The 27,629-nt window shown below is 37.5% G+C and overlaps 1 protein-coding gene across 22 annotated transcripts in view; it reads left to right on the top strand.

Moving 5' to 3' along the window:
* The window catches only part of SYNE1 (spectrin repeat containing nuclear envelope protein 1), a 289,549-nt gene that overhangs the window by 122,736 nt on the left and 139,184 nt on the right, over positions 1-27,629 (top strand). For 21 of the 22 annotated variants that reach the window (XM_038130885.1, XM_038130887.1, XM_038130886.1 and 18 more), the window contains 19 exons: positions 68-218; positions 1,723-1,881; positions 2,816-2,998; positions 4,294-4,395; positions 5,854-6,057; positions 7,003-7,210; positions 7,909-8,021; positions 8,714-8,919; positions 9,957-10,112; positions 11,275-11,566; positions 12,274-12,446; positions 13,866-14,175; positions 15,998-16,162; positions 17,534-17,890; positions 20,971-21,107; positions 22,064-22,241; positions 24,251-24,433; positions 25,951-26,094; positions 26,424-26,579. In XM_038130885.1, coding sequence (XP_037986813.1) covers positions 68-218; positions 1,723-1,881; positions 2,816-2,998; positions 4,294-4,395; positions 5,854-6,057; positions 7,003-7,210; positions 7,909-8,021; positions 8,714-8,919; positions 9,957-10,112; positions 11,275-11,566; positions 12,274-12,446; positions 13,866-14,175; positions 15,998-16,162; positions 17,534-17,890; positions 20,971-21,107; positions 22,064-22,241; positions 24,251-24,433; positions 25,951-26,094; positions 26,424-26,579 — 3,577 coding nt within the window. The remainder of the gene's footprint in view (positions 1-67; positions 219-1,722; positions 1,882-2,815; positions 2,999-4,293; positions 4,396-5,853; positions 6,058-7,002; positions 7,211-7,908; positions 8,022-8,713; positions 8,920-9,956; positions 10,113-11,274; positions 11,567-12,273; positions 12,447-13,865; positions 14,176-15,997; positions 16,163-17,533; positions 17,891-20,970; positions 21,108-22,063; positions 22,242-24,250; positions 24,434-25,950; positions 26,095-26,423; positions 26,580-27,629) is intronic. The other variant, XM_038130878.1, reaches the window with a different exon arrangement.

The following is a 27,629-nucleotide window of genomic DNA, read 5'->3' as shown; positions in this document are numbered from 1 at the left end:
GCTGCCCAATTCATGTTTAGCACTGCATCCTCGTTTTCCCGAGGTGAATTGCTTTTTCATGTTACAGAAAGGAGCAGTCCTGTGTTCTGATTGATCTGATGAAGGAATATCAGAGCTTGAAGTCAACAGTAATGAAAGTCATAGACAGTGCTAACAGTGCTTCTGTGACCAAATCCATATGGAAGGATCATGAAGATGTCAGGCGAACATTATCAAAGGTAATGACATATATTTTCCTTTGAGGAATCTTAACAATTTTTTTTATTAAATTGACTTTTTTTGTTTTAAAGATTCCCTTGAGCTGTGTTTAAAGGTCCTTTATTTTACTGTCAAATCTTGTCACACTGATTTTCAGAGTTTAAATTGTGCTGATTATGATGAGGAAAGAATATAGCCCCTTTTTACATTTTGGTGAGATTTCTTAATCTGTTGTTAATGGAAATGCAGATTCTTAATATATGGAAAGCATAAGTGGAAAATAGTGAATAGCTCTTTATATAAAATACCTTTAAAATATATATTCCTACCATAGTATGAAAGGATAGTTCTAGTCAACTTATTTCAATGTTTTTCTGTATTGGGTAAATTTTGGAATAGATAAAAGGCCACAAAACACATGAATTGCACACATTTCTGATGTGTAAATTTTTTATGTCTGTCTCTTTCCCTGAGAGGGCTTCTGCCATGGTTTATAATGTTGATACTAGCAATTGAGCAGAGATAAGGTATTTGGATCCCTACATTGTATTAATTTCACTGGATTGTGTTTCAAAAATACTAAATTCTGCTGTCCATCAGCCTGCCAGGATAAACAGTTAGGAGTTAAATTCTTTCTGTTCCTTAGGAAGGTAATTTAATTTGGAAGCATACTGAGCTCTTGATTCAAAATCCTTCAGGCAGATCTGTATAAACCTTATTCTAAACTGTGTATATTTATGGCCTCTTTCTAATAGACATCTTAAAAGAACAAAAAAGCCAGAACAGAGCTCACCAGTCTAAAAAAGAATTTCATGAAACTTTGACATCATTCCTTTGAGTCTTGGGCTGAGGAAAATTCCCTGCTGCTGCCATGGCCATATATAGGCCTGAAGAAGTTTGAGTGCAATAAATGTTTTGGCCATAGTGAATACAGATTAGTAGCTTATTGTACTGCTCTCTAGTACTTGCTGTAGAAAAAAAGCATAAGATTCTTACTGTGATCCATTCTCAGCATCTCACCTTTTCAATGACAATGTTCTAAAGCTTTCCCTATGCCTAGGGTTGCAAACTAAGTAGCCCTAAGATTTTGTCTAGTTCCTTCCAGAACTCATTTGTACTTTTGTTTTCCAGAATGTTTAGTAGTGATGGTGTTTTTAATCCTAAATTTTATTTGCAGTACCTCTGTTTACCTTGCTATAACTCCTGAAGCAATTATTCAATAATGAAGAACGGAAAGGCAAATAGAAAAATGAAATTTCCCTAAGTCCAGAAAATACCAGGTTACCAAGTGAAAGAGACTCAAAATTTGTTTCTGTCACTTACGTGATTTATTTATAAGAAAAATCATCCTATATGATTATGCTCATGGGAAAACCTTGTCAGTTGCTTTTTATTTTGTGGAGTAGTTAAATATTAGATACGAGAATTAACAAATTCGTAGCACAGGGCTAGGGAGGGGTACCTGGAGAACTGATTTTTCTTTCTTTAAGGCTTCATTAAACAACCAAATATTTATGTCCACAGCATGAAGCTGCCAAGAATGATCTGAGTGATAAACAAAAAGACCTGGATGCTTTCACTAATAAAGGAAAACATTTGTTAGCAGAACTGAAAAGAGTGCATAACTGCGACTCCACTCCACTGAAAACAGATATGAACTCCGTGGTGGACAAATGGCTAGATGTAAGAATCTGGTGTTTATATGACAAATATGGTTTTTAAGTTTGGCTAAGCTTACAATATTTCTATTTTCTTAGGATCTAAGAGTACAATTGTTTTAGTAAGATTTACTTTGGAGTATAACTCAAAGTCTTAGTCTGAGAGATTTGGCATCCACTGTATGCACGACGTTGTGACATCAATTTGATGGATTTTAAATTATGTATTACAGCAGTGTATGAATGCTACTTCTGTAACTTTGCTCACACATTAAGACTCACACCTAATGCATACCAGCAATACTATATAGAAGTAAATTGGACTAATAAGTTCAGCAGCAAATTACATTAAGATAAATATGTTGAGAAAGACTTCACTATAGGAGAGAAACATAAAATAAAAGCTAGTTACAGAATCATGGATTGGTTTGGGTTGGAAGGGACCTTGAAGATCTGGTTCCAACCCCTTGCCCCCAGGGCAGGTGCATCTTTCACTACCCCAGGTTGCTCAAAGCCCCATCCAACCTGGCCTTCAACATTTCCATGGATGTATCTACAATGGCTCTGGATAATCAGTTCCAGTGTCTCACCACCCTCACATTAAAGAATTTCTACCTAATTTTTTACATTTTCAAATTTATACTGCTTTAGTACCAAATTACTACATTACAATAAGAAGGATAAATGTCATTTTTTTGAAAAATAAAGTTTATTTGAACATGGAACTCTTTTCCAGTAAAAAATATACAAATATTTGGAAGGACACACATAAGATTTGTGTTTGTTTTATGATCTGGGTAAGTAAATTGAAATTAGCATTCAGAACCTAGAACTAAATCCAAGAAAATTATTTTACCCAGGGTTACTAATTATTTTTTATGCATCTGTCTTATAACTGTCTGCAAGATAGAGTCTAAAATTAATTTGAATGGTATTGATATATTCTTCTTTCCTAAAAGGTGTCTGAAAGACTTGATGAGAACATCGACCGACTGAGTATAAGCGTGTCGCTATGGGATGACATCCTGAAAACTGGAGATGAATTGGATGGATGGTGTAATAAGTGCATTTCTCAGCTGAATGAAGTCATCAACAACTTCAATAACAGTCAGAGAATGGAAGTCCTCCTGAAAGATTTCCAGGTTCTTACCCATAAATCAGTGATTAAAATGTTGTGGACCAAAATGTCAAGTGATGTTCAGCAAAGACAGTAGACACAGCTGTTGTAGACCTCTGTGTCCTCTGTTCAAGTGATGGTACCCAACAGCTAGCTGAGAGCATTCCTGTCCTTTTTATTAGAAGGTGTTTGTTTCCGACAGAAACAAAAATGTCACATCTTTCTAAATCTAAGCTCCACAGTTATTTTGACTCTTGCAGTTGTATTTGATTCTAGACTGAAGTCTGTTCCAGTAAAAACCAATGGAAATTTTAGACAACTTCTGCTACATTTTAGCAAAGAAAAGAGTAGTTTCTGTAACCTCATCCAGGAAAAGTAGGTTCTCCAGACAATAAAAGAGATATCAAGATGGCATAGATTGAGCCATATTCTACTTCATTTGGAAAAAAATAATATCCTTAACAAGATGCACAGTGAACATATTCAAGAATTGCGGTAGAATATAAACATCAATAAATCAGTATTTTGCTCAAGGTTAAGCTTTATCAAAAGCCTTATGTAGCAATCTGACCACCTAAATTCATAGCTGTTAAAACCAATTTGGAGTAAAAGCAGACCACCCCAAACCACAGCTGCACTTGATATGCAGGAAGGCCAGAATAGCAGATGTGATCACTGAGTGTACATTTACAGTCACTGAATGCATATTACCTTTTTTTGGCACTTTGTTTCGCAAAGGCAAGAGGAAGAGCAGTTTGGTGACAGCAGGGTCCTGCCCTTTCAGCAATCAGAAATAGATGAGCATGGACAGCAACAATCAGTTTACCTCTTCTGTGGCACGTATCAGTGGTCACTTTCTTCACTGCCCACCTAATATTATATCTTCCCTAGCACAAAATACCCCCTAACTATTCTTCTGGGCATTCAGGGCAGATGTTAAGTTGGGCAATTTAATCCTTCAGTGGAACCTGACCCCCCCCAGTAGATACTTCCAGGCAAATAAACAATGACATTTTCATCTTTATTTTCCCAGTTTTAACACACAAAATCTTTTAGAGCATTGTAAATGCTCTAATTTGTATTGTTATTTTAAAGGAGGGGAAAATTACTCTGAACTGAATAATAACTCTGAACTGAGTCTAATAAGGAAAAAGAGATGGGAGATTTTTAAAACACAAAATTAGTGCACAGTGCTTTTCCCTCTGGTTGCTAAACTGTGTTTACATTTTCTTTCCATTTTGAAATTGATGGAGAGTACTTCTGAAAGTCTGAAAGCTTCTTGTAGTTTGGTATGAAATTTTGTCCACATCTCTTTTACAGTCTGAAGTCAAGAATAAAGAACTGAAGTTGGAGCAACTTAGTTCCAAAATTTCAGAACTCAAAGAACTGACCCAGAGTCAAGAGCCTCCTGCAGATCTCCAGGTAAAATAAAGAAAAGACATTGGTAACCACAGACTGTGCTCAAATAACCAAGAAAACATTCTTTCTGAAATGTTTGTCTTTCCTACACTGCCTTTTTCTTTCAAGGTGACAGATGTAGCATTATTATTTATATGTAGCATAACTATTCTTTGTTCATATTTCTCTAGGTAACCTTGATTTTTTTTTTCAACAGTATGTCATAAAATAAGTGAACATTAGGTTTGTAGGAGTATTTTTTTAATAAATCAAAATAGAATAAATAGTTTATAATGTAGCTGATAAGATATGAGACTACAGATGTTCTCTACTCTGCACTACATTAAGCCACATCACATGTGAGTGCATGCAGTTTGTTTCCTTGAAAGGATCATAAGGCAGTAAAATATGTTCATTTGCTTTGTTAACCAAAAAGTATTCTTTAGTGGACTAGAATAAGGGCCCTGAACTAGCTCTAACAAGAAAAATGTAAAACATGAACACAAAGGTGAGCTGTTAAACTTTTTGCCAGATACTTATTTCTATGTTCTAGGGCAGTCACAAAACCAGAGTATGACTATTTTGGCAGTTTGATTTCAAACAGAAATTGGTATTTAAGATTATTAGCTTAATGTCAGAAATTAAAAAAAAAAACAAGCTGACTTCTGTAATTTCCATGGGCAGGGATATATCTTGATACATATCAGGTTTTAATGGAAGTTAATGTAACACTCAAGCCTTGCCCACATTTTGAAACAGGCTGTCCAGGGAGGTTGTGGGGTCTCCCTCTCTGGAGAAGGAAAAAAACCCATCTGGATGTGTTTCTATGTCACCTGCTGTAGCTGACCCTGCCTTGGCAGGGAACTTGGACTAAGGAACTTATGAAGGTCTCTTTCTAACCCAAAGGATTCTGTGAATCTGATCTATTTGTAGTACTATATTATGACAGATTCTATTTACTTCTATTAGTGAGTGATATGTGCTCAGCTAACATCTACTACAATTTTGCATATTCCTGACTTTGAACAGGTCAACAGTCAAGATTGTAGCTTATTTTTGTTCTGTCTTCAATTTTCACCTGCCTTATACTGAGATACTTTAAGCCTCAGTACTCTTAAGGCTCATTCCCCAATTGATATTTATTTTTATTGAGCTGTTTGTGTGTAGGTCATGTTCTGTATATATGGCAAATTAGTAAAGGGGAAATACCAACTGTTTAATTTTTCAGAAATGTATAATAACTACAATAGTTTGCAGTCTTGCTTTTTATAAGTTAGTATCCCTTCTTTGGATTATTGTATATCTAAGACTTAATACAATGATTTTCTATTTGTAGGTATATAAGTATCTCCAGTTAAGTTTGTAAAGAGAGCAAAATTATCATTGTGTGCCACTTTCCTACCTTCCATTTTTTCAATAAGCATTTGCCATAAGAAACATTTTTGTTGCTAAATGCCTTACTACAGAACATTTTGGTTTTAGTTTATAGAATCAGATTTGAGGCAGAAGTTGGAACATGCCAAAGAAATATCAGAGACAGCAAAAGAGACGCTGAAAGATTTCAGTACTCAGAAGATGCAGTTACAGAAGCTGATCGGTCAGATGACAGACTGGCTAACTCAAGTGGAAGAGACACTGTTAAGCTGTGCACGTAGCTTGGATCCTGAAGCTCTAAATAAACTAAAGGTCAGTGCTGAAGAAAATCAATATACTTTTCCATATGCATTTTCCTTGTGATCTTTGGGGATTTTTTTAATGAGCTTTATACTTAATTTTTCTTTGATAAAAAATGCATGTCTCCTGCACAGCTGCTAGAATATTAGCAAATAATACAGTGATAATTTTCAGGAAGTTGCACCACTAAACAAAAGTTCTGATTTATTAGCTTTTTAGAAAATTTTAATGAATGATACAGTCTTGTGGCAAGAACTGGTTTTGTTTCATTGAACTCCTTGGTCATTACTCCAGCATGTTTTTAAGTGCATTGACTCCCTTTCAATAAGCTACGGAACTCACAGCACATCACAGTAAAAGACACTGGTCCAAATTCAATTTTAACACAAACTTCCGCCTCAGAAATCCTCCTCAGTCATCAAATACAGCAATTCTTTTTTCTACATCCAAGTGCTCTCTTGACTGGATGCAGTTATGTACATCATAACATGACAAACCACATGGAGATATTTAACTGTGAGCACAGTTAATATTGATATACTAGCCAATGCACATTTAATTTTCAGAAAATGTTTCTCTCAAGTTGTATGTAAAGTCTCCCTCATTCAGAAGTCCTGCCAAATACCAGTGTCATATTGCACCCCACATGTACCTTCAGACTTTGCTGAAAATCTATTTCTATTCAATATGCCTTGAAATGTGTTTATTTATAAGAGAGTAATAAATCATGAGAAACAACACTTTTCACCTTTCTACAATGGCTCTTTACTTTCAAGGTTTCATCTCACTTGGAAAATTCAGGAAACACTATGCAGTGCCTCATCCCTTCATTGTGTCTGGGATGACTTGTAGACCACAGGAGGAAAGAACATATGGCAGGAGTAGGAATGCTTGAGAAAAAGCCAGTTCTTTTGTTTCTTTATAAATATCGTAATTGTGTTGTAACTTCATTTTCAGGAAACACAAAAGGATCTTCAGCTTCAGCAAAGCAGCATTGACTCAACCCAGGAGACCCTCAACAGCCTCTGTCGCAAATACCATTCGGTAGAGCTGGAAGCTCTTGGTGGCACTGTCACTTTGTTAATAAAGAAGTATGAAGCTGTGAATCTGCTCTGTTCCAGAACACAGGCCAGGATGCAGGAGTCCTTGGAAAAACATTTCCTCTGTGAGTCCTCAGCTGGTTCATATGAGTGAGCCGTTAGCCCACAGCCGTGAGTCATTCTGGAGCCTGCCAGAGTTTCCAGTGACATCACTTGCAATTACAACTTTATTTTCATATGGAGCCTCTCAAAAAGTCCTGTTACCAAATGTTCATGGATAACTGCAATGAAACAAAGCATTTTATATAAACAGAATTCAACTCTAACCACGTAATATGCATGAAAATGCACCTTTTCTCACTATTAGGATTTACCTCTATCACATAAATACAATTTGTTTATTTGCAATAAGGAGAGGTATATCAAAAAATGGAGGCATTTATAATGTAAAAGCACCCATCTCAAGTCTTTCCTGGGTTCCCTGGATAGTCAGTGGAGAAAAGTAAGCAACTTTTAGTCTTATTTATTAAGATACTGATTTCGATTTTATCTAGCATGAAACTGGGACGTGTCATGAACTGAAGTTGACTGTCAAGGGCAGCCTAGGAAGACTGTTCAAATTTGGATGTTTACAGTAGGAACATCTAGTTCCTTATGAAGTGAATGCTACTCCCAAGGTTATTGAAGACAATTAGACTGTTTCTGTTAGCTTTTATACACTGTTCCTGAAGGATAAAAGAATTGTTTAAACAGCTGTATAATATTGTGGGTAATGCTGTATCTTAAAAACTATTCTCTTCTCTATACTTTTTTATTAAATAAGACTCTATGCAAGAATTCCAGGAATGGTTTTCTGGTGTGAAGGCTGCAGTAAAAGAATCATGTGACAAGTCTGGGGACAGCAAAGCCATAGAGGCAAAGCTACATGACTTGCAGGTATAGTGAACAAATTAAAATAAAACAAACAGTAATTAGCAATTTAGTATAGGAACCAATAATATCTCTAAAATAATTTGTAGATGCTAGCACAGTTGTTGTTTTTGTTTTTAAAAAGCTAATATAAGAATGGTTTGAAGTAGCAGTATGTACTGCAGAGGGAATACAGTGAAAACTGTGGTCCCTGTTCTGAGAGATGAGAATTTAATTTCTGGGAAGTTTATTTGTAACTATAAGCTATATGTTCTTGTTTCTGATTATTAATATTTTTTCCTTTTCTTCTTTCTTTCTCTTCCTTTTCTTTTCCTATTTTTATAACACTTTTACTTATCCAACATTTCAGAATAATATTGCTAAGTCAAAGATTGTATGTGTATACTTTTGGTGAGGCAGAACATAAGTAGCAGATACCTATTGTAAGCAGCCCTAATTCCTGAAGTGTGTAACATCTTCAAGAGATTATTGAACTTCAGAGAAAGCCATGACCACCTTGGGATCAAATAAAAAAACGGAGTGCTGTGAATTGCAGTACCCCTTAATAAAATTTTAGTTGAACTATCTGCTTAGAAGCTTTTCCACAGCTAAACATGGCTGTCATCTTCTTGGGGAAATCCGACCACTTCTCATAGAAATTTTTCCTATCTTTAATTATCAAATCTTATGTGTTTAAACTACATTTTTTGATTGCACAGGTTGTGCTGGACTCTATTGGTGAAGGACAGAAAAAATTAGATGCTGCCTGCAAGGAAGGAGAAAGTTTATATGGTTGTTTACCCAAACCAGTTGTGAGCCATATTCAGGAGCAAATAGCAAAGTCTAACCAGAACTTCCAGGAATTTCTCAACCAGTGTCTGACTGACAAGAAGGCCCTGGAAGCTTGTGCCTCACACCTGGAAAAGTGAGTAATTCCAGAAGTCACAAATAGACTGCATGTAATGGTCTGGTTTCCAAAGTGCAGGGCAAAAAACCAAATTATTTCCAGTTGCTCGAGTTCTGTTTGCTTTTTTCTTTGGAAGTATTTAAGAGAAATTGGAGTTCTCTGATAAAAAAAAAATTAAAAATCAGCAGGTCTTGCTCCAAGGGCATCAATTTAGTTAAATGATGAAAGGTCAGGATCCTATATGCAGAAGTTCTGTGTATCTTATGAAACTCCAAATCAGCAGTTGGGGTTCCAGTAATTTAAGTGACATTTTTGGGACAGAAAATGTGTGATGAAGTTCATTTCTGCCCTGGAGTTTGTAGACAGTATGCATTTTACATGTGCCTGTTCTCTTCCATTCCAAATGGACATATTTCCTAAGGAGCCAAGAAGAAAACACCCTTAAATTACTGCTTAGGGCTTGGATTTTGAGAAAATATTTTCAGATCTAACCAGATTCAAAACTGTTGCTAATTGAAAGCAAAGTTAGTGTGGCAGTATTGGGTAAAAGAGCAGGAGAGAGGGTGTGCCTGCATGTAAGAAAAAAGGTTTCAAACTTAGGGCCAGAATTTGTTTTGCTGAGTTCTGAGCAGCCAGTGTTCCAGTTCTCTTCTGTAGGTGAAATTGAAAACACAGCACTTCAGGTGTTCTGCACATAAATGTTGACCAAAAAAAACCCCACTTTTACCCATTGTTTGTTCTTAGACTAAATCATTATGAGAATTTGAAAAAAAGCTTTATTTTGGTCTGCTTGTATTTAATCCAGTAATAAATAAAAGCACTGTCACTTTAAATTTTGGAGGCTTCTGGTCTGCCTGTAGTTCCCATGATTTTGCTGAACATTTTTAGAGAGTTGCTGAATATTTTTAGACTAGTAGTCACCGTGGAATTATGTTTTGTGTACAATTCTTATTCTCGAAGCCTGAAATTGATACCCAGTCTTGAAGAGATTAACTTCTTCAAACTTTACTCCACTTGAGAAGTATTTGTTAAGAGATTATTCATCTGCTCTGTAGCTTTGAAGATCAGTACAAGAAGCTTGCCCTGTGGATGCATGAAATGGAAGAAAGAATAAGCACAGAAGCATTAGGAGAGAACAAACAGCTTGTTTCTGAGAAGAAAAAGGAGGTGCAAAAAGTGGAAAAGTTCCTGGAAGAGTTGCTGAACTCAAGGTATTTGAAAATACATTTTCTAATACTCTCATTTTTTCCTCTACTAGGGCAGAAGTGAAATTAAACTGTTGGGGTAAAGTGTAAAATTTTTGAAAGCTAGAGGGATGTGTTGGAAACTACTCTGTGAAAAGAGGCTGAATCCACATATTTTGAGTTCTAACGAATTTCAACCAAATCAAATATTTGCTCTTGATAAATTAATAAAAGTTTATCATACTTTCATTAATAAATGGAAACTGAAAAGTGTAATTTTTAATAATAAAAGATAAAAATACTGCTTTCAAAAGCAATAGTGAAAATTACATTTATAATTATTTCCCTTTTAAAATTTTCTTTCTGTGCTATAACATTCAGATCCAACCAGGTTAGCAGAATCCCTTTCCCCATACAGCTTGCCCAATAAAAGAGCTCAAAAAGCATTCACATTAGCTGTGAAGTCTTTCTAAAATTCAGATTTTTCCAGTTAATGATGAAGTAATTGCCATTTTGCGTACACAGAGGTTTTTTTTAAATTTTCTTTTCATTATTGGGTTGGTGAAGGTAGAACAAAAACAGTAGTCAGTTTTCCAAGTCTCACAGCATCTTTAAAAGAAACACCCAGTCACTCCCTATGGCCTCGAGACTGATGCAAGACATTTTGGTTTGATGTAAATTCCCTGTAGTAATCAGGTATCAGGAAGGGCGATCAAGTAGATTGAGATTAATTGAGGCTGTATAAACCCAGTTTTAATCTCTTTTACTGACTCTTGTGCTGAATCTGAGTCACTGTCTAATCCTGGACAAATGACCTTTCCATCATGCCTTCCTACCTGTCCAGGAGTACAGACTTCTTAGAAGCTTTAGCAGGCACAAAAGGGTTAGGGTTCATGTGGAAATGGAAAGTTTGACTGCTGAAAAGAAAACCAAGGCAATTTTTAACTTCATTGTTTGTGATCATTCTGAGCACCAAAATTCTGCAAGAAATGGCACTGCACCCAAGAAAAGATATTAATCAGTACACACTGCTTATATTCCTTCAGTCTCTCCTAACTACCTTTTCAGTTGACTGTGAACTCTTATCACTGGTGGAGTAAGTGTTAACATCAGCAGCCTTCATAACCTCTGGCAATGGCTATAATACTTCATGTTTTCTGAAACGTTTAGTCTCATTATTTTCTTTCAGGGACTCTTTTGATCAGCTCTCCCAAATGGCACAGACTTTAGATGAAGAAGGCCATGGTGCAGGGAGAGAAGTACGTCTGGCTTCTCAGCATCTCACCAGTTATCAAAACATGGTCAAAAGCGTCAAGGAGAAGCTGAGGACATGTCAGCTTGCACTCCAAGAGCATCTCACTTTTGAGGAGGCATTGCAGAGTATGTGGTCATGGGTGAAAGAGGTTCAAGATAAACTGGCATCATCACAGAGCACTCTTGGAAGCAAAGCCACCCTGGAAAGACGATTGACACAAATTCAGGTAAAGAAGGATAGATAAAAGATAAAATTGATATTACACATCAAAATTAATATTGGGTGGGGGCCACTTCAGTGGGAAAGGCATATTTTTTATAATTTATTATTTCAATGGTTATGAAGAAGAGGATCAGAATTTAAGGTTATCTTGAGAAATGGGGATGGGAAGTAGAAAAAAACAGGATGAAGTTTAATGGAAACAGATATCAGGTATTACATTTCATAAGAAATAATGAACTATGAAAATGTATATGCAGGTCCAGAAAGCTTTCTAATAGAGGGGAGGCCTTGGAATAATTAACAGAGTCTCTTTGTCATGGCTGTGGTGTGTCTTCTTCAGGAAGAGGTTAGATGAACAGCTGATAGGAAGGTCATTAAGAGATCTGCCATGGGCTTTCCTGAGGCTTCTTCTAGCTATGAGCTGCTGTCTTACTGTGCAGTGCTTGACCTACTCAGTATCTGCTGCAATGTGAGAAGTATTTTAGATTTACCAATGCAGTGAAAAACTTGTATAGCTGTGGGAAAAACTACTTCATCACTTGCACATGACAAGGTACAGGCCCTTAGAAGAAAATGTGCCTAGGAATTCTTACTGCATATGACTTTTAAGGATGGATGAGCTCAGAGAAGATGGTGTTCACTGTTGAAAGAATAACAGCTCTCATGTCTCATCAGGTTACATTTGATATTTTGACTTGTTTTGCCTCACAGGAGATCCTCTTACTCAAAGGTGACGGTGAGGTTAAGCTGAACATGGCCATTGGCAAAGGAGAGCAAGCACTTAAAAGCAGCAATGAAGAAGGACAAAAAGTGATACAAACTGAGCTTCAGATGCTGAAGGATGTATGGAATGACATCATCAGTACCTCGGTGAACTGGCAGAGGTAAGAATCCCTGAAAAACACAGGTCAGACCCTGCCATCTTTGCTTACTGAGAGCGCTGCCTTACAGCATGTAGAAATACATTAATTCATTATTGGTATGTGAGGGGAAATTTGCATTATCAGAGAGAACCCAAATTGCCTGGAAAAATACACAAAATTGCCTGGAAAAAAATTATGAGTTGACCCTATCAGATTAACCAAATTTCATATGAGTTGGTATTTCATATTGATTTAAAAGTTAATAAAAGTCACACCAATTCATACAGAAGAAAATCTAGAAATCGCTTTCTGAGTTTTTGAGCTTGTACTTTGGCAGGACCAAGGACATGTGACAGATATTTATCTACCTTTTCCATACATAACCAAGGAAAGGTTTCTCAATTCTGTTTTTCATTGTGTTTCTTCAATTAAAAAAGAAAAATCCTGATATTGACTCCAAATAATCTTTCTTACATATTAGGCTGATTTCATCTCATCTTGACCTGTGTGGAAATGGAAAGTTTTTCTTATTGCCTCTGTGAGATAACTTTATACATCTGAAGGCCTCCGTCATCTCTGTTCTAGACAGACTTAAGTTTCTCAATTTCTCTGTGGTAATATTTTCTGGGCCTCTATCACACCTGTTTTGTTATTCAAGAGATTGAAGACTATCACCAGTTTGTCTAAATTCTTAAAATAAAAAAACTGAAAGTGATGCCACTTTCTTAGCTGCACCAAAATAGAAATTGTAATAGTATGTAGAAAATTATAGAGGGCTGTCTTAATGATGTCCCTCAAATTTCATCCAATTTTGATCATAAAATATTTTTTAGATTAGGTTAGGCCATGGCATTTTGAGGGAAAATCTTACACACCCTTGTCTATCTGTAAGTCCCGTGAAACGATAACTACATTCCTCAACATGAATCCCAGAGAGGTATGGTGATCTACTAGGAAAAGCAATTTATAACAGAAGGGAATATATCTTATAAATTGTAAATTAGTCTATAGATAATGGGTTTGTTCTTTCAAAACTTGCCAGAATATCTCTTAATTGACAGTAATTTCATAGGCTGCTGCATATTTTATTACTCTGATCATAAATAACTCCAGTAATGTTCCATATTTTACTTTGCTGCACAGACACTGAAATGTGCTTTTCATTAGTCTGAGGCAGATAGATTGCTCATGTAACCTGTAATAGGGAAGCAGCAATGTTGGTTGTACAAAGGGGCCCAAAAGCCACAGGAATTCTAAAATAACTTGGATGCAAGTTGATGTAGGAAACAATAGCAAGATGAAGAAAAAAGGGATCTTCCAAATGTATTGTGTATGGCTACAGACAGTGTAACAATTAAGGTAGAGGGAGCCTCTTTTTTTTTTTTTTTTTTCCAAGCTGTTTAAAAGTTCTCATCTGCACTTTGTTTCTTTTAATGTAAGCTGCCTAGATTCCATCATTAGCCAGTGGAATGACTATCTGGAAAGGAAAAACCAGCTGGAACAGTGGCTAGAGAATTTGGATCACAAAGTGGAACAGCCTTTAGAGCCACAGATGGGTCTGAAGGAGAAGTTTGCTCAGCTGGACCATTTCCAGGCTATTGTTTCCGAGATAGAGGATCACTCAGGTGATTTACAGCAACTCATTGAAAAAGCTGTGGAACTATCTGAAAAAACAGGGGATGATTCCTTTGGAGATGCAGTGCAAGAAGAACTAAAAACGCAGTTTAATGACATCACAACTGTTGCCAAGGTAAGATAAGTATCTCCATTTCAAGCAAGTAAAATGTTTATACATTTTTATGTATAGCTAAAAAACTTTGATTTTTGTATTTTTTAGTTACTAAAGGATTGACTCTGAATAATCTTGCCTCCGGTATAGTTGAGTCTCATAAAAACAGTGAATATAGTTTACTAAAATTTAACAGAATGCAAAAACGGTATTGAGAGTTGAAATGGCTGTGATTATGATTTTGGAAAAGTGAAGGCCATACGTTTTATTTCTAGTTTCTTATATACAACAGTATTTCTGGTATTCTGACACATTTATTTTCATCTAATTATTTTCATTCATTCCTAGCATTTTTGTTTTTTCTTTACCTAGAAAGGGAAGAATAAAATGCCTCCCTGAGCAGGAAACATATTGTCATAAAGATAAATCCTATTGTCAAAAAGATTTATGCCCATAATTTGTGGTGTTTCAAGCCACTAAGTGCTAGACGTGCTATACGGTATTCTGTTTGATTTCTAAGGAAAGATATGTGAGCTGAGACCTTTTGCCAACCAGATCATGAGAGTGAAACTCCGTGCCTCCATGCTCCCCTTGTACTGGTGCTACATTTTGGTGTGAGCAATGTACACAGAGATGCATGGTTTCCTTTCCTATGAATCTTTTGCTGCCCGAGGAGGCTGTTTTGGTTAGAGTCAGGTGCATGTGGACATTTTCTTAGCCTGTTGCTGCATAAAATTCATTAAGGTATAAAAACTTTGAGGATACACTTTAGGTCTTCTTTGTTTAGCTAGTAACTATCCATTGTCTAGTTGACAATGACACATTCTGAGAGATTGTGATGATTATTTTCAGAGAGGACAGCAGGTCTTGTTAATCTAACTTATTTTTTAATAGCATTTGTTGAATGTTGAGTTACTCAAATTTTAAAATAACAGAGTTTAATTTGTAGGTGGTTTAGTTTGTAACTGGCTCCAAGACACTTCAATCTAAATTAGAGTATCTACACAGTGGCAAAAATCGGTTTTATTAGCTCATTTCACTTTTGGTTAGTTTTGATAAACATTCATTAGTGCTATCTCAAAATAATATAGCAACAAGTTTACTCAGTTAGACCAAAGGCAAACCTCAACCACTGTACTCTTTCACTGTGTCACAGTAAGATAAACTGACCCCACTCTAAGCTTACATTAAAAAGCTAAGATGGAGCCTGGAAGCAGCTGCTTCAGGCAGCTGTGTCAGGGAAAGCAGCGTCCAGGACTGCAGGGTAGGTGGCTGGGGACAGCCACCACTTCTGATGTGATGGTCAAAATAGGACACAGCACCAAAATAGGACACAGCACCATTTTGCCCTTTTGGACAGCCAAAGTTTTTGTGGTTTTCCTGTGGTACATCTCCATGACTCTGCTTAGCATTTGTGGAGACTTGGTGTCTCTAAGTAAGAGCTGTGTTTCTGGCAGCAATGCTGCACCCTGGGAGTGCTCATGAGTGATCTGCAAGACCCTCTGTGAGGTGTATTGGGAAAAGCATGCCAGAGTGACACAGCTGCAGCATTGATATCTACTAAACCATACATTAGACTATTTTAAAGTGTATTTTTGCATCCATTTTCAGAAGGCTTCTGCTCCAGCAGAAAATCCTTGTCCAGACCAACCCAAACCAAACCTTTCCCAGTGTTTCTCAGTGTTTCTCAGTCTCTGTTTTGATGCCACAAGCTATACATTATTCAAATGCATGCTATGGAGTCAAACCAGCATTGCATGATTAAAGCCAGCACAGTATTTAAGTACTTTAATGGTCTTTCTTTTTTTTTTTTTTTTTCTTTTTTTTTTTATCTGATTGATAGGAGAAAATGAGGAAAGTGGAAGATATTGTTAAAGATCATTTGCTTTATCTGGATGCTGTGCATGAATTCACAGACTGGCTTCATTCTGCAAAGGAAGAGCTTCACCGCTGGTCAGATGCATCTGGAGACACACCAACCATACAGAAAAAGCTGGCCAAAATCAATGTAAGTTAGCATTTATGATTTCTGCTGCAATTCAGACCCTATGCTTTAAAAAAAAAAACCACAGTCAAACAGTTGTGGGATCTTGCTTTTTTTCCTTTGAAATGGTGATTACATTTCAGTGAGCTGAAAGCAAGCTTTCCAAGCTGTGCCTTGTTTTCGACTCCCTTCTCATATTAACAGACGGAGTAAAAGTATAATCAGACCTAAGTTAACCACGGCACACATGGAAACAATTTGCAAGAGCGGAAGCCCAGTGGCATCACAGAAGAATGTGGCTAGGCTGATTAATGAATACTTCTCTTTCCTCATCCCTAAATATGCCTTCTCCATGAGCAGAATTGTCTTCTAAATCAGAGACAACCTTTCCTGCTTTGCATGAAATGGAGATGTGTAAAGCAGCATAAGCATTGTTCTCCTCAAACATGGTAGAAATATGTGTTTTGCCTCCCTGTGTATACTCTCCTTAGCCTGGAACCTATTCTTAGCCATCTGAGTGCTTAAGAAATTTGCATATTTCTGAATACAAGACTAAAGCACGCTATGTGTTTTGCCCATGCCTGGTGTTTACATTCAGATAATCATGCTAGCAACATTTTACTGTGTTCCTAAGCATGAGAGAATGGGACAGTGAACTTAAATGGTAGATGAAATTCGGGATCCCCAAGATCAATTAACACCTTTTTGTACATTCTGGGGTAATTTTCAGTCTCCTTTGTGCTCAAACTCCTGATCTGTAAAACGGGAAAGGGAGGAGTTAGCAGCGTCTAGTCCATAAGATGAACAAGGGAAGAAATAACATTACTGTTTTGGGTGTTATTTATACATTCTCCAGTTTCTTAAGCTGAAAGGTCCCAAGATTGAGACGTGTGAGATTGAAATAAGGACGCCATAGAAAGAATTTAACTCTGAAAACAAAACCAAAACCATATACTCAGAAAAACACCATGTTCAACCAATTCTGGCACACCACAGGTCACAAGCAGGCTGAAAACAGCAGTTCTGTTTCTGAGACTGCTGCGAGCAGCTGCACACCAGCATTTCTTACACAAGAGATCGCAACAAAGTCTTTTATGTTCCGCATCTCAACCTAAATAGTATTTTTTCGAATCTAAACCACGGTTATTCTTTCTGTCTTTCTCTCCAAACCTGAAGACAGTTTCAGAACTGCTGTTGAATCCCCGCAAGGGCCGCTGTTGACTGGGTTTTACTCCCCCCGGTTCCCAGACCGCTGCCGTCAGGGAGCCGCGGCTCGGGGCGGTGCGGGGCGCTGGGCACGGGACGGGACGGGACGGGACGGGACGGGACGGGACGCGCCCCCGGGCGGTGGCGATGTGGCGGCCCCCGGGTTACCATGGCAATGTCGCCCCGCAGGAGCTGGTGGAGTCCCGGCAGAGCGGCGCGGGCCGGCTGAGCCGAGTGGAGGCGCTGGCTCCGGCCGCCAAGCGCGGCACGACGGCGGGCGGGTGCCAGCTGCTGGCGGCCGAGATGCAGGCGCTGCAGGCGGACTGGCGGCAGTGGGAGGAGAGCGCCCGCCGCAGCCAGGGCGGCCTGCGGGACCTGCTCAGCCAGATGGCCCTGTCGGAGCGGGAGTTCGCGGCGCAGGCCGGGCGGCTGGAGGAGGCTGTGCAGCGGCTCGCAGGGCAGCTGGCCGCCTGGGCGCAGGGGCTGGCCCCGGCCGACAGCCGCAGCACGGACGCCGAGGTGGTGGAGAGCTGGCGCAAGGAGAAAGTAAGGGCATGTCTCTTTTCCTAGCAGCATTTCCGCTGTAGATGTGCGGTCACCGCGGGCAGGAAACTTCCGCCAAGCGGGACTATCCGGTGCATCGTAAAATCAGTACTTGCGGAAGGGATTTCTGTGACCCCCCGACTTTCCAAACTCTCTGTGTTACCGTGATCACAGCGAGCAGTGTTGGCAGAACACGTCCCTCCCCTTGGCCTCTGCTGTACCAGGCTTAGCAAACGCTGCCTGGATTTTAGGTGTTAAAGCCAGGGCTTGCCCCTCCCTGGGAGCAAGCCAAGGAGCTGGCACACCGGCTCTGGGCTGCTCAGTGGTTCGAGCCAGAGTAGCGTTTGATGGAGGAAATGTGAAGCTTTTCCTCAAAGCCCAGTAAGAAACCGGTGCCATTAAAATTTGTCAGGAATGTATTTGGCTTATACTTTCCTTTTCTTGAAATATCCTCTACGTTATGCACGTTGAGATCTTGCCCAATATTTAAAGAAGTTAATCTGGAAACGGATCTAATTCCTAATTGCTTTGCTTTGGAATGCCGTAGAATCGAGAGAAATAGAGGTTGTTTCTGTTCCCGATTGTCTCCTAGCAAAAGATTCCCTATGTATATATCACAGCCCCTTCATGTAAATTTATACACATATTTGCAACAATCAAGATACATGTTTGTAAGTATCTCAACCACAATGAATTGCAGACGTTGATGAAAGATACAGAGTATTTCTCTGTCCTAGTAAAGCAATTTCAGTAGAGGGGGAGAGGTGTGCATTGCCTACTTGCTGACCCCTTGACTGAAGTCATGTTCAAAAAAGCCCCAGAACACCTTTTCTTTGAACTGAGATTATTGATCTCCTTCTGCAGGGCCTGTGCCAAGTTATTTCTGTGGCTTCCTCTTTCACAGAATTCCTTGCATGGATTTATGAAACCTGCTTGCTTGAGTGCCACTATTTGTCTGTAGGAGTAACAAAGAGGGCATTAAGATGAAGCAAATAATTTTACAAATGTGCAGTGTTCCATATATATGTGTTTTTAAGAAGAAAAGGAAGACATGGGATTGTTATCAACCCGCCAGACATTTTTTGTTTCATAAATGGAGAAGTATTATATTGTCAGGCTATTGCATTTATTAGTAGTATATATAATATGTATGTACTGTAGCTCAGTGTAAGAACACTTTGCTAAGATTAGACTATACTAATGTTTGGCTAATGAGGGAGCTGCAGAAGCATCTCATGAGATAACTATGCATAGCCCCACTATGTAATTTTATTTATAGTTTGAAGAAATGTGACAGTAATCTTCCCATTGTTGGACCCCAGGGAAAGGCCCTATTGTGAATATAAAATAGCACTGCAGTTTCCATTTCTATTGTCTCACAGTGATTCTGTTGCCATGTTAGCCAAGGCCACAAATTAAAAATGCATTTCCTAATTCGTAGAATTAGCAAGATCATTCTGCTACTCTGTTATACTGAAGCTCTGTTCCCTTAGGTATGTGCAGCATTAGAGCAACAGATTTTGTGCTTGGAATTCAGCAAATTATTTTTGTAATTGTCAGATTCAATGTTAAATCCAACTGGCTGCAAACGTGATATCACTGTATGGAAAAATGCCATAGTTAAATTTACCCTGTTTTGCAAGTTATTGCTCCTGTTTGTTAGTAGGCCATGCCTAAGGCTGTATGTAATCGGAATAACCTCTTAGTAGTTTTTGAGGTAGGTTATTTGAAACTGAAATATTGTGCTGAAAACAGGGGGTTCTAACCTTGTGTTAGTCTTAAGAGATGATTTCTTTACATAATAAAGAGGCTGTTAGCAATTCATTATAGTGATTCCTGCCCTTGGCAATTTGTGACATCCTGTGTTTAGGTACGTAATGCCCATTGTGATGTTATTTTTAATGCTTTCCAAAAGAATGGTTTCAGTAGTTTAACTGTAAGTAAAGTAAGCAAAAAGTAGTTTAGGGCTTTTTTCTAAGCATTATTGCTCTTACGTAATAACTTAGTTCAAATGCTACTTTATATGGCACTGAAACAAGTGACTATTTCAAGTATCTCTTAATCATGATTGAAGAGATTTCTGGTGTATGAGTGGCTCAAAGAAGATAGTCCATAATATGATAATGAATAATGTAAATCAGGGGAGTCCTGAAAATCTGCTGCAGCAAAATATCATTTGTAGTTTTCCTGGACCTTCAGTTTTGTGCAGAACTCTTTACAATGTATATTTTTAATCATCCTCTTTTTTACTGGCACTTTAGCCAAACTATTCCATACATGCCAAATGCTCTGGTCTGCCTGCACTGCAGAACCTCTGCTGCTAGCCTGAGAGGAATGTCTGAAGAGTTTAGTTTCTAGTGAGGCGAGGAGCCAAGTCTACACTGCTCATTATGCTGGAGTAGCTGGCAGCATTCTGCAGTGGAGATGCTGTGGACATCATCAAGCACTGTTTTTGTTGGAGTACTTATCACACCTCTCCTTGTGACGCAAGCCAAGCCAGCAAAATCTCTTTTTTTGTTTTGTTGGCTTAACTGTCTCCAAGGCACGAACCGTTCCAGTGCATCAATGACAGGCAGTAACCCAGTTACTCTGACATGATTGTGAGCAGCTGTACTTTTAAATTATGAAGTCGCATGTGAAAAGAGTTGAATCAAATCTGTTAAAAACCTTTGTGCATAAATTAACTTTCTGGATACAGCTAAAAAAAAATTTAATTGAACCTATTAAGCTCAAGTCAACAGGGTAGTTATATAAACACATATCGTTTGCTATTCTCTAAATGTATGTACTTTTATGTGTGTACAGCTAATTAACAATACTATTGCTCATTTATTAGAATGAAATTTATCTCTTACAATGGGCTTTGAGAATATTTTGAGCTAAGGAAGTTGAGGCATCCAGAAACTTGGTCTCTAGAAGCTTATAATTTCAAATAAGGTACTGTAGACTTGACAGCTAAAATATTCTTGAAATTAAACATGTAGATCTTAAATGAATTAATTTAAATTCTGATAAACTTTGATTAAAAAGTTGTGGGTTTTTTTAAATATTTACTCACCAGTATTTTTCATTTATTTTAACAGGAAACATTGGATGCTCTAGTAAAGTCTGAACAAATGACAGATGAGATCAAAACTCAGTTGAATGATCTTTGTAGATTTTCCAGGGATTTGAGTGCTCATTCTTCAAAAGTTTCAGGATTGATTAAGGAATATAACAGGTATGCATTCATCTTGTTTAGAGTTTATCTCGTGTGTGTGTGTGTGTGTGGGATGATGAGCTGTCTTTAAAGGAACCATTAATTAGACCTTTAGAACTAGAGACAGACATATGCAATAGTTAGAATCATTATTTTGATTCTGGTGTCAACAAAAGTTATGCAAAGTAGTAATTTGATTTTTTTTATTTTTTTTTTTTAAAGCCAGGCTATGCCATTAAACTCAGCTGAAACTAAATGTACCTCTATACCTGACGTATTACAGGAATCCTTATAAAAAAGTGAGGTAGCAGTATGTCTTATTTGTCTGAAGTCAAACGAACTATACCAGCTAGTTCAGATATTTTTCTTGATTTTGTTCCTTCATATTATTCTTTGTTTAGTTGTTTTTTTGAAGCAGGAACTAGCTAGGGAAGGTAGCATTTGCTTGCTTGCTTTCTCTCAAGTCACTCTGATTTACTTTGGAGTATGACACCTGCATTTCAGACAGAAGGGTCTGTTGTTTCTTGCAGGAGATTACAGCTTCTGGCTTCTGTAGCTGCAGGAGGATGTGATTACTCAGATTGATCCTTTATAACCTTGTGGACTTAACAGAGCCACAGAAGTTAGAATTTTATTCGCTGTGGTCCTGCGCCCTCTCCATAGAGAGAGAAAGAGGCTTGCAGAATACATTGATGCTTAGGTGCACTGACTCACTCTGTGGAAACACTTGTACCTGTCATATCTGTGACAGCTATGTCCCAATTTACATGCTTCACTTTTGAGAACTGAAAGCTTCTAATGGATTTCCTGGTGCTTCAGTTAGGTGCATAAATTTGGTAGGAGGAATCCAGGTTAACCTACCCTTACCATTGTGTTTCAGAGAAAAAAATAATAGCATTGTCACCTAACAGAGTCCTGCCCTTCCTCCCTCCCTCCCTCCCTCGCTTTTTTCTTCTTCCCTGATGTGATAAACCCAGCCTCTGCCTGCAAGCTTCAAAAGGATGTCAGAGCAAAGAGCAGATCTTGCAGCAAAGATTTCGGACGGCTTTCAGGGACTTTCAGCAGTGGCTGGTCAATGCAAGAATCACCACTGCCAAATGCTTTGACGTGCCTCAAAACATCAGTGAAGCTTCAGCAAGTCTGCAGAAAATACAGGTAACTTTATATCAGTAAAATACTAGTCGAAGAGAGACCAAATCAATTTAATGGTCAGCTCAGATTTATTTCTTTGAATAATTACTGCTTTTGTTAATGTTGTTATTGTTAACACTAAAGGTGACCCATTGCAGAGAAATAAACACTATTTTTTTCCATTTTGTTTAGTTTAATTACTGGGCTACAGTTTGTAAGTAGTTATGTCTCATAATAGTTTTCCTTTCCTGTTTCTTTTTTACAATGGGATAAAAATGTGTTTTAGGTGGAAGAGTACTGTAAAATCAGAATGATACCAGAATCAGGTCTTAGTACCTGGAGTTATTTCACAATTAGGTGAATACTTTTCATCATGTATGAAAGTGGAGCCCTTATGGTACAGGAGCAGAGTTAAATTATATGCAGTGTGAGCAGGCATTTAAAAAGAATATTTTCTACATAAAACTAAAGTAAGCCCAAAAAGTTCAGTGGAAAGGAATGACAGTTGAAAGTATATTTTAATAAATCAAATGAAAGAAAGTTATTTTATTAATAGAACATAGCTATAATTTTAACTGACTCTAACAAAATGAGAATTATTTAATGAGGCTATTGTACCTTTAGTTAGATAGTATAACAGAAGAAATTTATAACTGTTTCTCAGAAAACACCAAAAGCCAAATAATCTCTTCCTCGATTTGGTATATTCACTCTCCTTTGCTTAAGGAGTTTACTTAAAAGCCCAAATAGTGCTGTCTTGATATATCAAATATTTGGCTGCATCATGTTGAGAATATCTTCAGAAGGGGGAAAAGTCCTGGTATTTTTTTACATTAAATCAATGTTTTAGCAAGGCTGGGGGTTTTTTCAACAGTGGGTTTCTTTTTTTTTAATCACTACAGCCCCCTTATAATGTAAGACCATACCTTGTTCTCCTTCTCTGTGAAAGCTGCCTTAGGTGAAATAAACTTTTTTTGGACTGCTTTAGGACTTCTAAAGATGTCTTGCTAACCTGCATAAACCTAAAATTTTGTTTTTCTTGAAAGTTAATGTTCTGTCTGTTAGCACATTTTACATTATTAAGTCACCAACATCTTTCATTTTGATATAGCCAGAATTTATAGTCCAAGTATCTCAAAGTTAACAGACCCTTTGCATTCTCCACTGAGACCTCTAGTGTAACACAGAATCAGAACCTGACCTAATAATTTTGGTATCAAGCCTGTTACTCCTGAGCATGGGCGTAACCTAATGATTATGTGTATTACATAATCATGGTAATAAAAGTTTAAAATATTTCTATATAAGACTACTAAATTTCTTTGAGTTCTAAATGCTTACAAAGTTTTTTAATAAGTTACAAAGAGATTATCCCAAAAATTGGAATTTAAAAACCTGTCTGTTTCTTTACATTTCTGTATAATTCCTATACCTGCATTTTCCACACCCTTCTTGCGCACCAGCACTGTGGAAGATTTCTGTGAAGACTAATATTTCCAAACAGGGAAGGTAAATTAAGGATACAGAGTCATAAATCACACAGATTGGACATTGGTCAGGTTCTGAGCATCAGCCCACACCACCACATGCTCATGGCAAGTCCAGCATAGCTGCAGCTTGCCCCATGGGCAGGGGTTGGGTCCAGCGTGTGCCTCTGAGGGTATACCTGTGTTATCTCTGTTAGGATAACAGTTCCCTGAAATGAAACTTTTATCACTTTTTTCTGCACTAGGGATATTTAAGGGAATATATTACCCAACTAAATCACTAGTAATTGTCTCAGGAAGTACTGAAAATACAGGTAATCCTAGAGTCTTAATATATGCATTCTTGAGACACTTTCATTTCTGGATCAAGTGGCTGTTATCTGTAACTCCCACCAATACAAACAATAATGAAATGAATTTACTGAAAATACATCAGCACGTTAACAAGCAGAAACAGTGAACTCTCATCACTGATAAATTTTCTAGCAGCTTGACTTTATTGGGACTCAAAGTTCACCAGTTAGCTTTTTTTATTACTATTTTTAGGAATTCTTATCAGAAAGTGAGAATGGGCAACAAAAGCTAAACCTGGTGGCATCGAAAGGAGAACTACTATGCTCTGTTTTACCAGAGGAAAAGGCTAAAGTTGTCCAGGACAAATCTGCTGCTGCTAAAGAAGATTGGAAAAATTTTATCACCACACTCCACCAGAAGAAATCTGCTTTGGAGGTATTGAACCAGTCACAGTGAGGAAAGACTGGATCTAAATTTCCTTTTTGCTTCTATTTCAAACAGCACTGTTTAGATGTTGTATATATATCTGTGAGTGTTTACTATGTGACAGAACTAAGAAATAGATACTTTCAAGAAGCCTTATTCTTCTGCTTGCATTTTACTTTTGTTTACTTCTGCTATCTCTATGACCTGATTTCTCTTTGATATGGTGTTTCATGGAGAAGGGTGTTGTTCAGAATCAAAGACAGCAGTTCCTGAAATTCAGTAGTCTCATCAAATGTACTGGGTTTCTAAAACATATTTTCTTTCTGAAAAATGGTTTTAGTACAGGTTTCTGACACAGCTGCTTATTGAATAGTCCAATAGAGTATGTAAACGTTGTTTCTCTTACTGCAAATAGGTGAAATGTACTTATTTAATTCAGAAGCTTTTTAAGTAAACGCAAGTGACTTTCTCTGTTTAGAACTCACAATTCAACCAGTAGGTGGTGAATATCTTAAAATCATAAACTTTTTAAGGTCATAGGTTTTAAGGTCAAAACATCTCATCTGAAATTCCCTGCACAGAATAGGAGAATTAAAGTTCCTAGGCATTCTTGGTTCAAAGCAATGCTGCCTAGACAAGTGAGAAAAAGTTTACACTTAATGCATTATGTAGGAAAGCCTCTCAAAGAAATGCTCAGGTAGCAAGGACTTACCTTTCTTCATTTCAAGATTGCCATGGAAAGAGGATGTTTTCAGAGGTTAGTCTTTTTGAGTCCAGCATTTTTCAGTCTTACTGGCTTAGTTTTTCATTCAGGTGTTTAAGTGATACAGGTGTAGCTGAAAAGAAAATTACATATGTCTGAGGGGAAAATACATTAAAATAACTAGGGCCCAGGAGCTATGCTGTTCAGGTTTATATTCCACATGAATTTCTTTAGGTGCTCTTTTATTAAATAATGCAGAATAAGCCTGCAAGAAAAGTATGCAGGCCTTGAAGGAATGCCTTCTTATGCATTTAATGAACTTTCTTATGACCAAAATTTTACTCTATAAAAAGAATATAACCAGAAGTGTTCCCTAGGACTGGGTTGAATTTAGACATTACCTAGAAATATTGGCAGTCCATTTAAGGAGGGCTTAATGTCAATGACTGAAGTCAAATATTAGATAACTCACGTCCCAAATTAGCCTTTATTCACACTACCTTAGTTACGTGAATTAGGATTAGACTAAATCAAGTCTCATAAAATCTGTAAAGCTTTACAATCAAAAGAAATTTGCTTCAGCCTCCCCTCAGCTGTGTAGTACATTGTTGCTTCCATTTTGCTTTTTTAAAGTGTGCCCTATCAAACTTTTATTTCTGTGTCTGTGGGATAGGATTAGGCAGAGCTGATGTAATTTATTTGAAGAGTTGTGTATAATTTGCCTACAGTTACATATCCTTTTTGTGTGCCTCATCTGTGTGTTGTGAATTAGTTATGTCTTATGCACTGGGACTATTCATCGAAATTTGCATGCCTTCCTTAGAGCTTAAAGATCCAGATGAAGGACTTTGAAGCAACTGCTGAGCCTCTGCAGGAGTGGCTGACCACAACTGAGAAGATAGTACAAGGAAGTAGCAGTCGGCTCCATGATCTTCCTTCCAAGAAGAGAGAACAGCAAAAGCTGCAGGTGACTTATAAGGGCTCTTAACACAGCCAGACCTTCCTGTTCCATTCTCCTGGCCTCCGTAGTTACTTACAAAAGCTTAATCATTCTAGCATCCTGACCTCTAAATAAGATGGGAACTGTTTTTGAGGTTTACTGTTGATGATCCTGTTCCATCAAGTTTTGCATCTCCACATTTCTTATGACATGCTGCTCCATTGCTGTAACCGTATGGTGTGCCTTTCTCAGCAAGCTTGCCATATGTCACTTCTATTTTTCATGGCACCTTCATGCTTCTCTATCTCCTGCTTTCTTGCACCCACTCTTATTATTACTGTGCTTGTGCTTTACAGTCTGTCCTTGAGGAAATAAGCTGCCACGAGCATCAGCTCAACAGGCTAAAAGAGAAAGCTCAGCAGCTGTGGGAAGAACAAGCTGTCAGCAAAAGCTTTATGCGCAGAGTGTCTCAGTTGTCTTCTCAGTATCTTACTCTAAGCAATCTGACAAAGGTAATGCATCCAAAATGTATGTGCTCCTAAGCAACTCCTGTGATGTATGTGGGGAAAAATAAAGTCTGAAATGTGAAACACTGCAGTTGTCTTGCTTGCCTGCTCTGTGGTATGTCTGAGCTATTCTGTCTTTCGCATTGACTTATAGGAGTGGAGAGTAAGGACTGTCAACAAAATGTAACTGTGATTTTTATTATTATTATTTTAAAGCCTACAGATTAAGAAGTAAATCCTACCTGATTATACAATAATCAGACTTGATTTTGATTCTTTCAAGCACTGAGAACAGTTTTGTAATAAGTGGCATCTGAAAGAGGTATTTTTCAAAAATTAGCAGAGGTGGAATTTTTCCTAGAAAACACAGGATGCAGACAAGTTGTTATTTTGTCTTATCCTATAATGATGATTATTGGTATTGTAACTATTTTCACCTAAAAGTAATAGGTTAGTCTTCTAAAAAAAATTTACCTCTTAAGCTGATTTTGAATGTTCAAGGGGAGGCATAGGCCAAATTTTAAACCATCAGACCAAGAACTGAGAGTTTAACGTAACTCTCTTTTTTTGAGCTTCACACACTTCACCATTTAATAGTTTAATTTAATAGTTTAATAGTTTAATTTAATAGTTCTACCATCTCTCTAGTGGAGACAGATAAGAAAACCTCCATATTAAGACTGTTGTTCTTCTCAAAGTTCCTGTCATGAAGAAGGCTCGATATAGGCTTGCAGTTGCTACAGTAACTAGAATGATTAAGGATATAGGAAATATGTTTTGAAACAACAATTTATTTCAGAAAGTATTTGTGTTTAAGGGATTGCTACTTTGGCAATTCCTACTTTTTCTATAGAAGTAACAATAATAAAGCGTATCTTTGACTTACTGAAAATGATTGTATGCATGGCCATAAGAAATTTTCATGTCTACAAAATGAGAAAGTGAAAAATGAATTACTTACTAACACAGGTTAATGTGAGCAGAACTTGTACGGGAGGTCAGGATGAGCAGGAGTCATCTAAGGTGCAGGATACATATGGTCCAGCCTATTAGAGA

Source organism: Motacilla alba, chromosome 3 (assembly GCF_015832195.1).
Source record: "Motacilla alba alba isolate MOTALB_02 chromosome 3, Motacilla_alba_V1.0_pri, whole genome shotgun sequence".
Classification (NCBI taxonomy): Eukaryota; Metazoa; Chordata; class Aves; order Passeriformes; family Motacillidae; genus Motacilla; species Motacilla alba.
The sequence above is the reverse complement of the archived record's forward strand: the minus strand, read 5'-3'. Positions and strand labels throughout refer to the sequence as shown.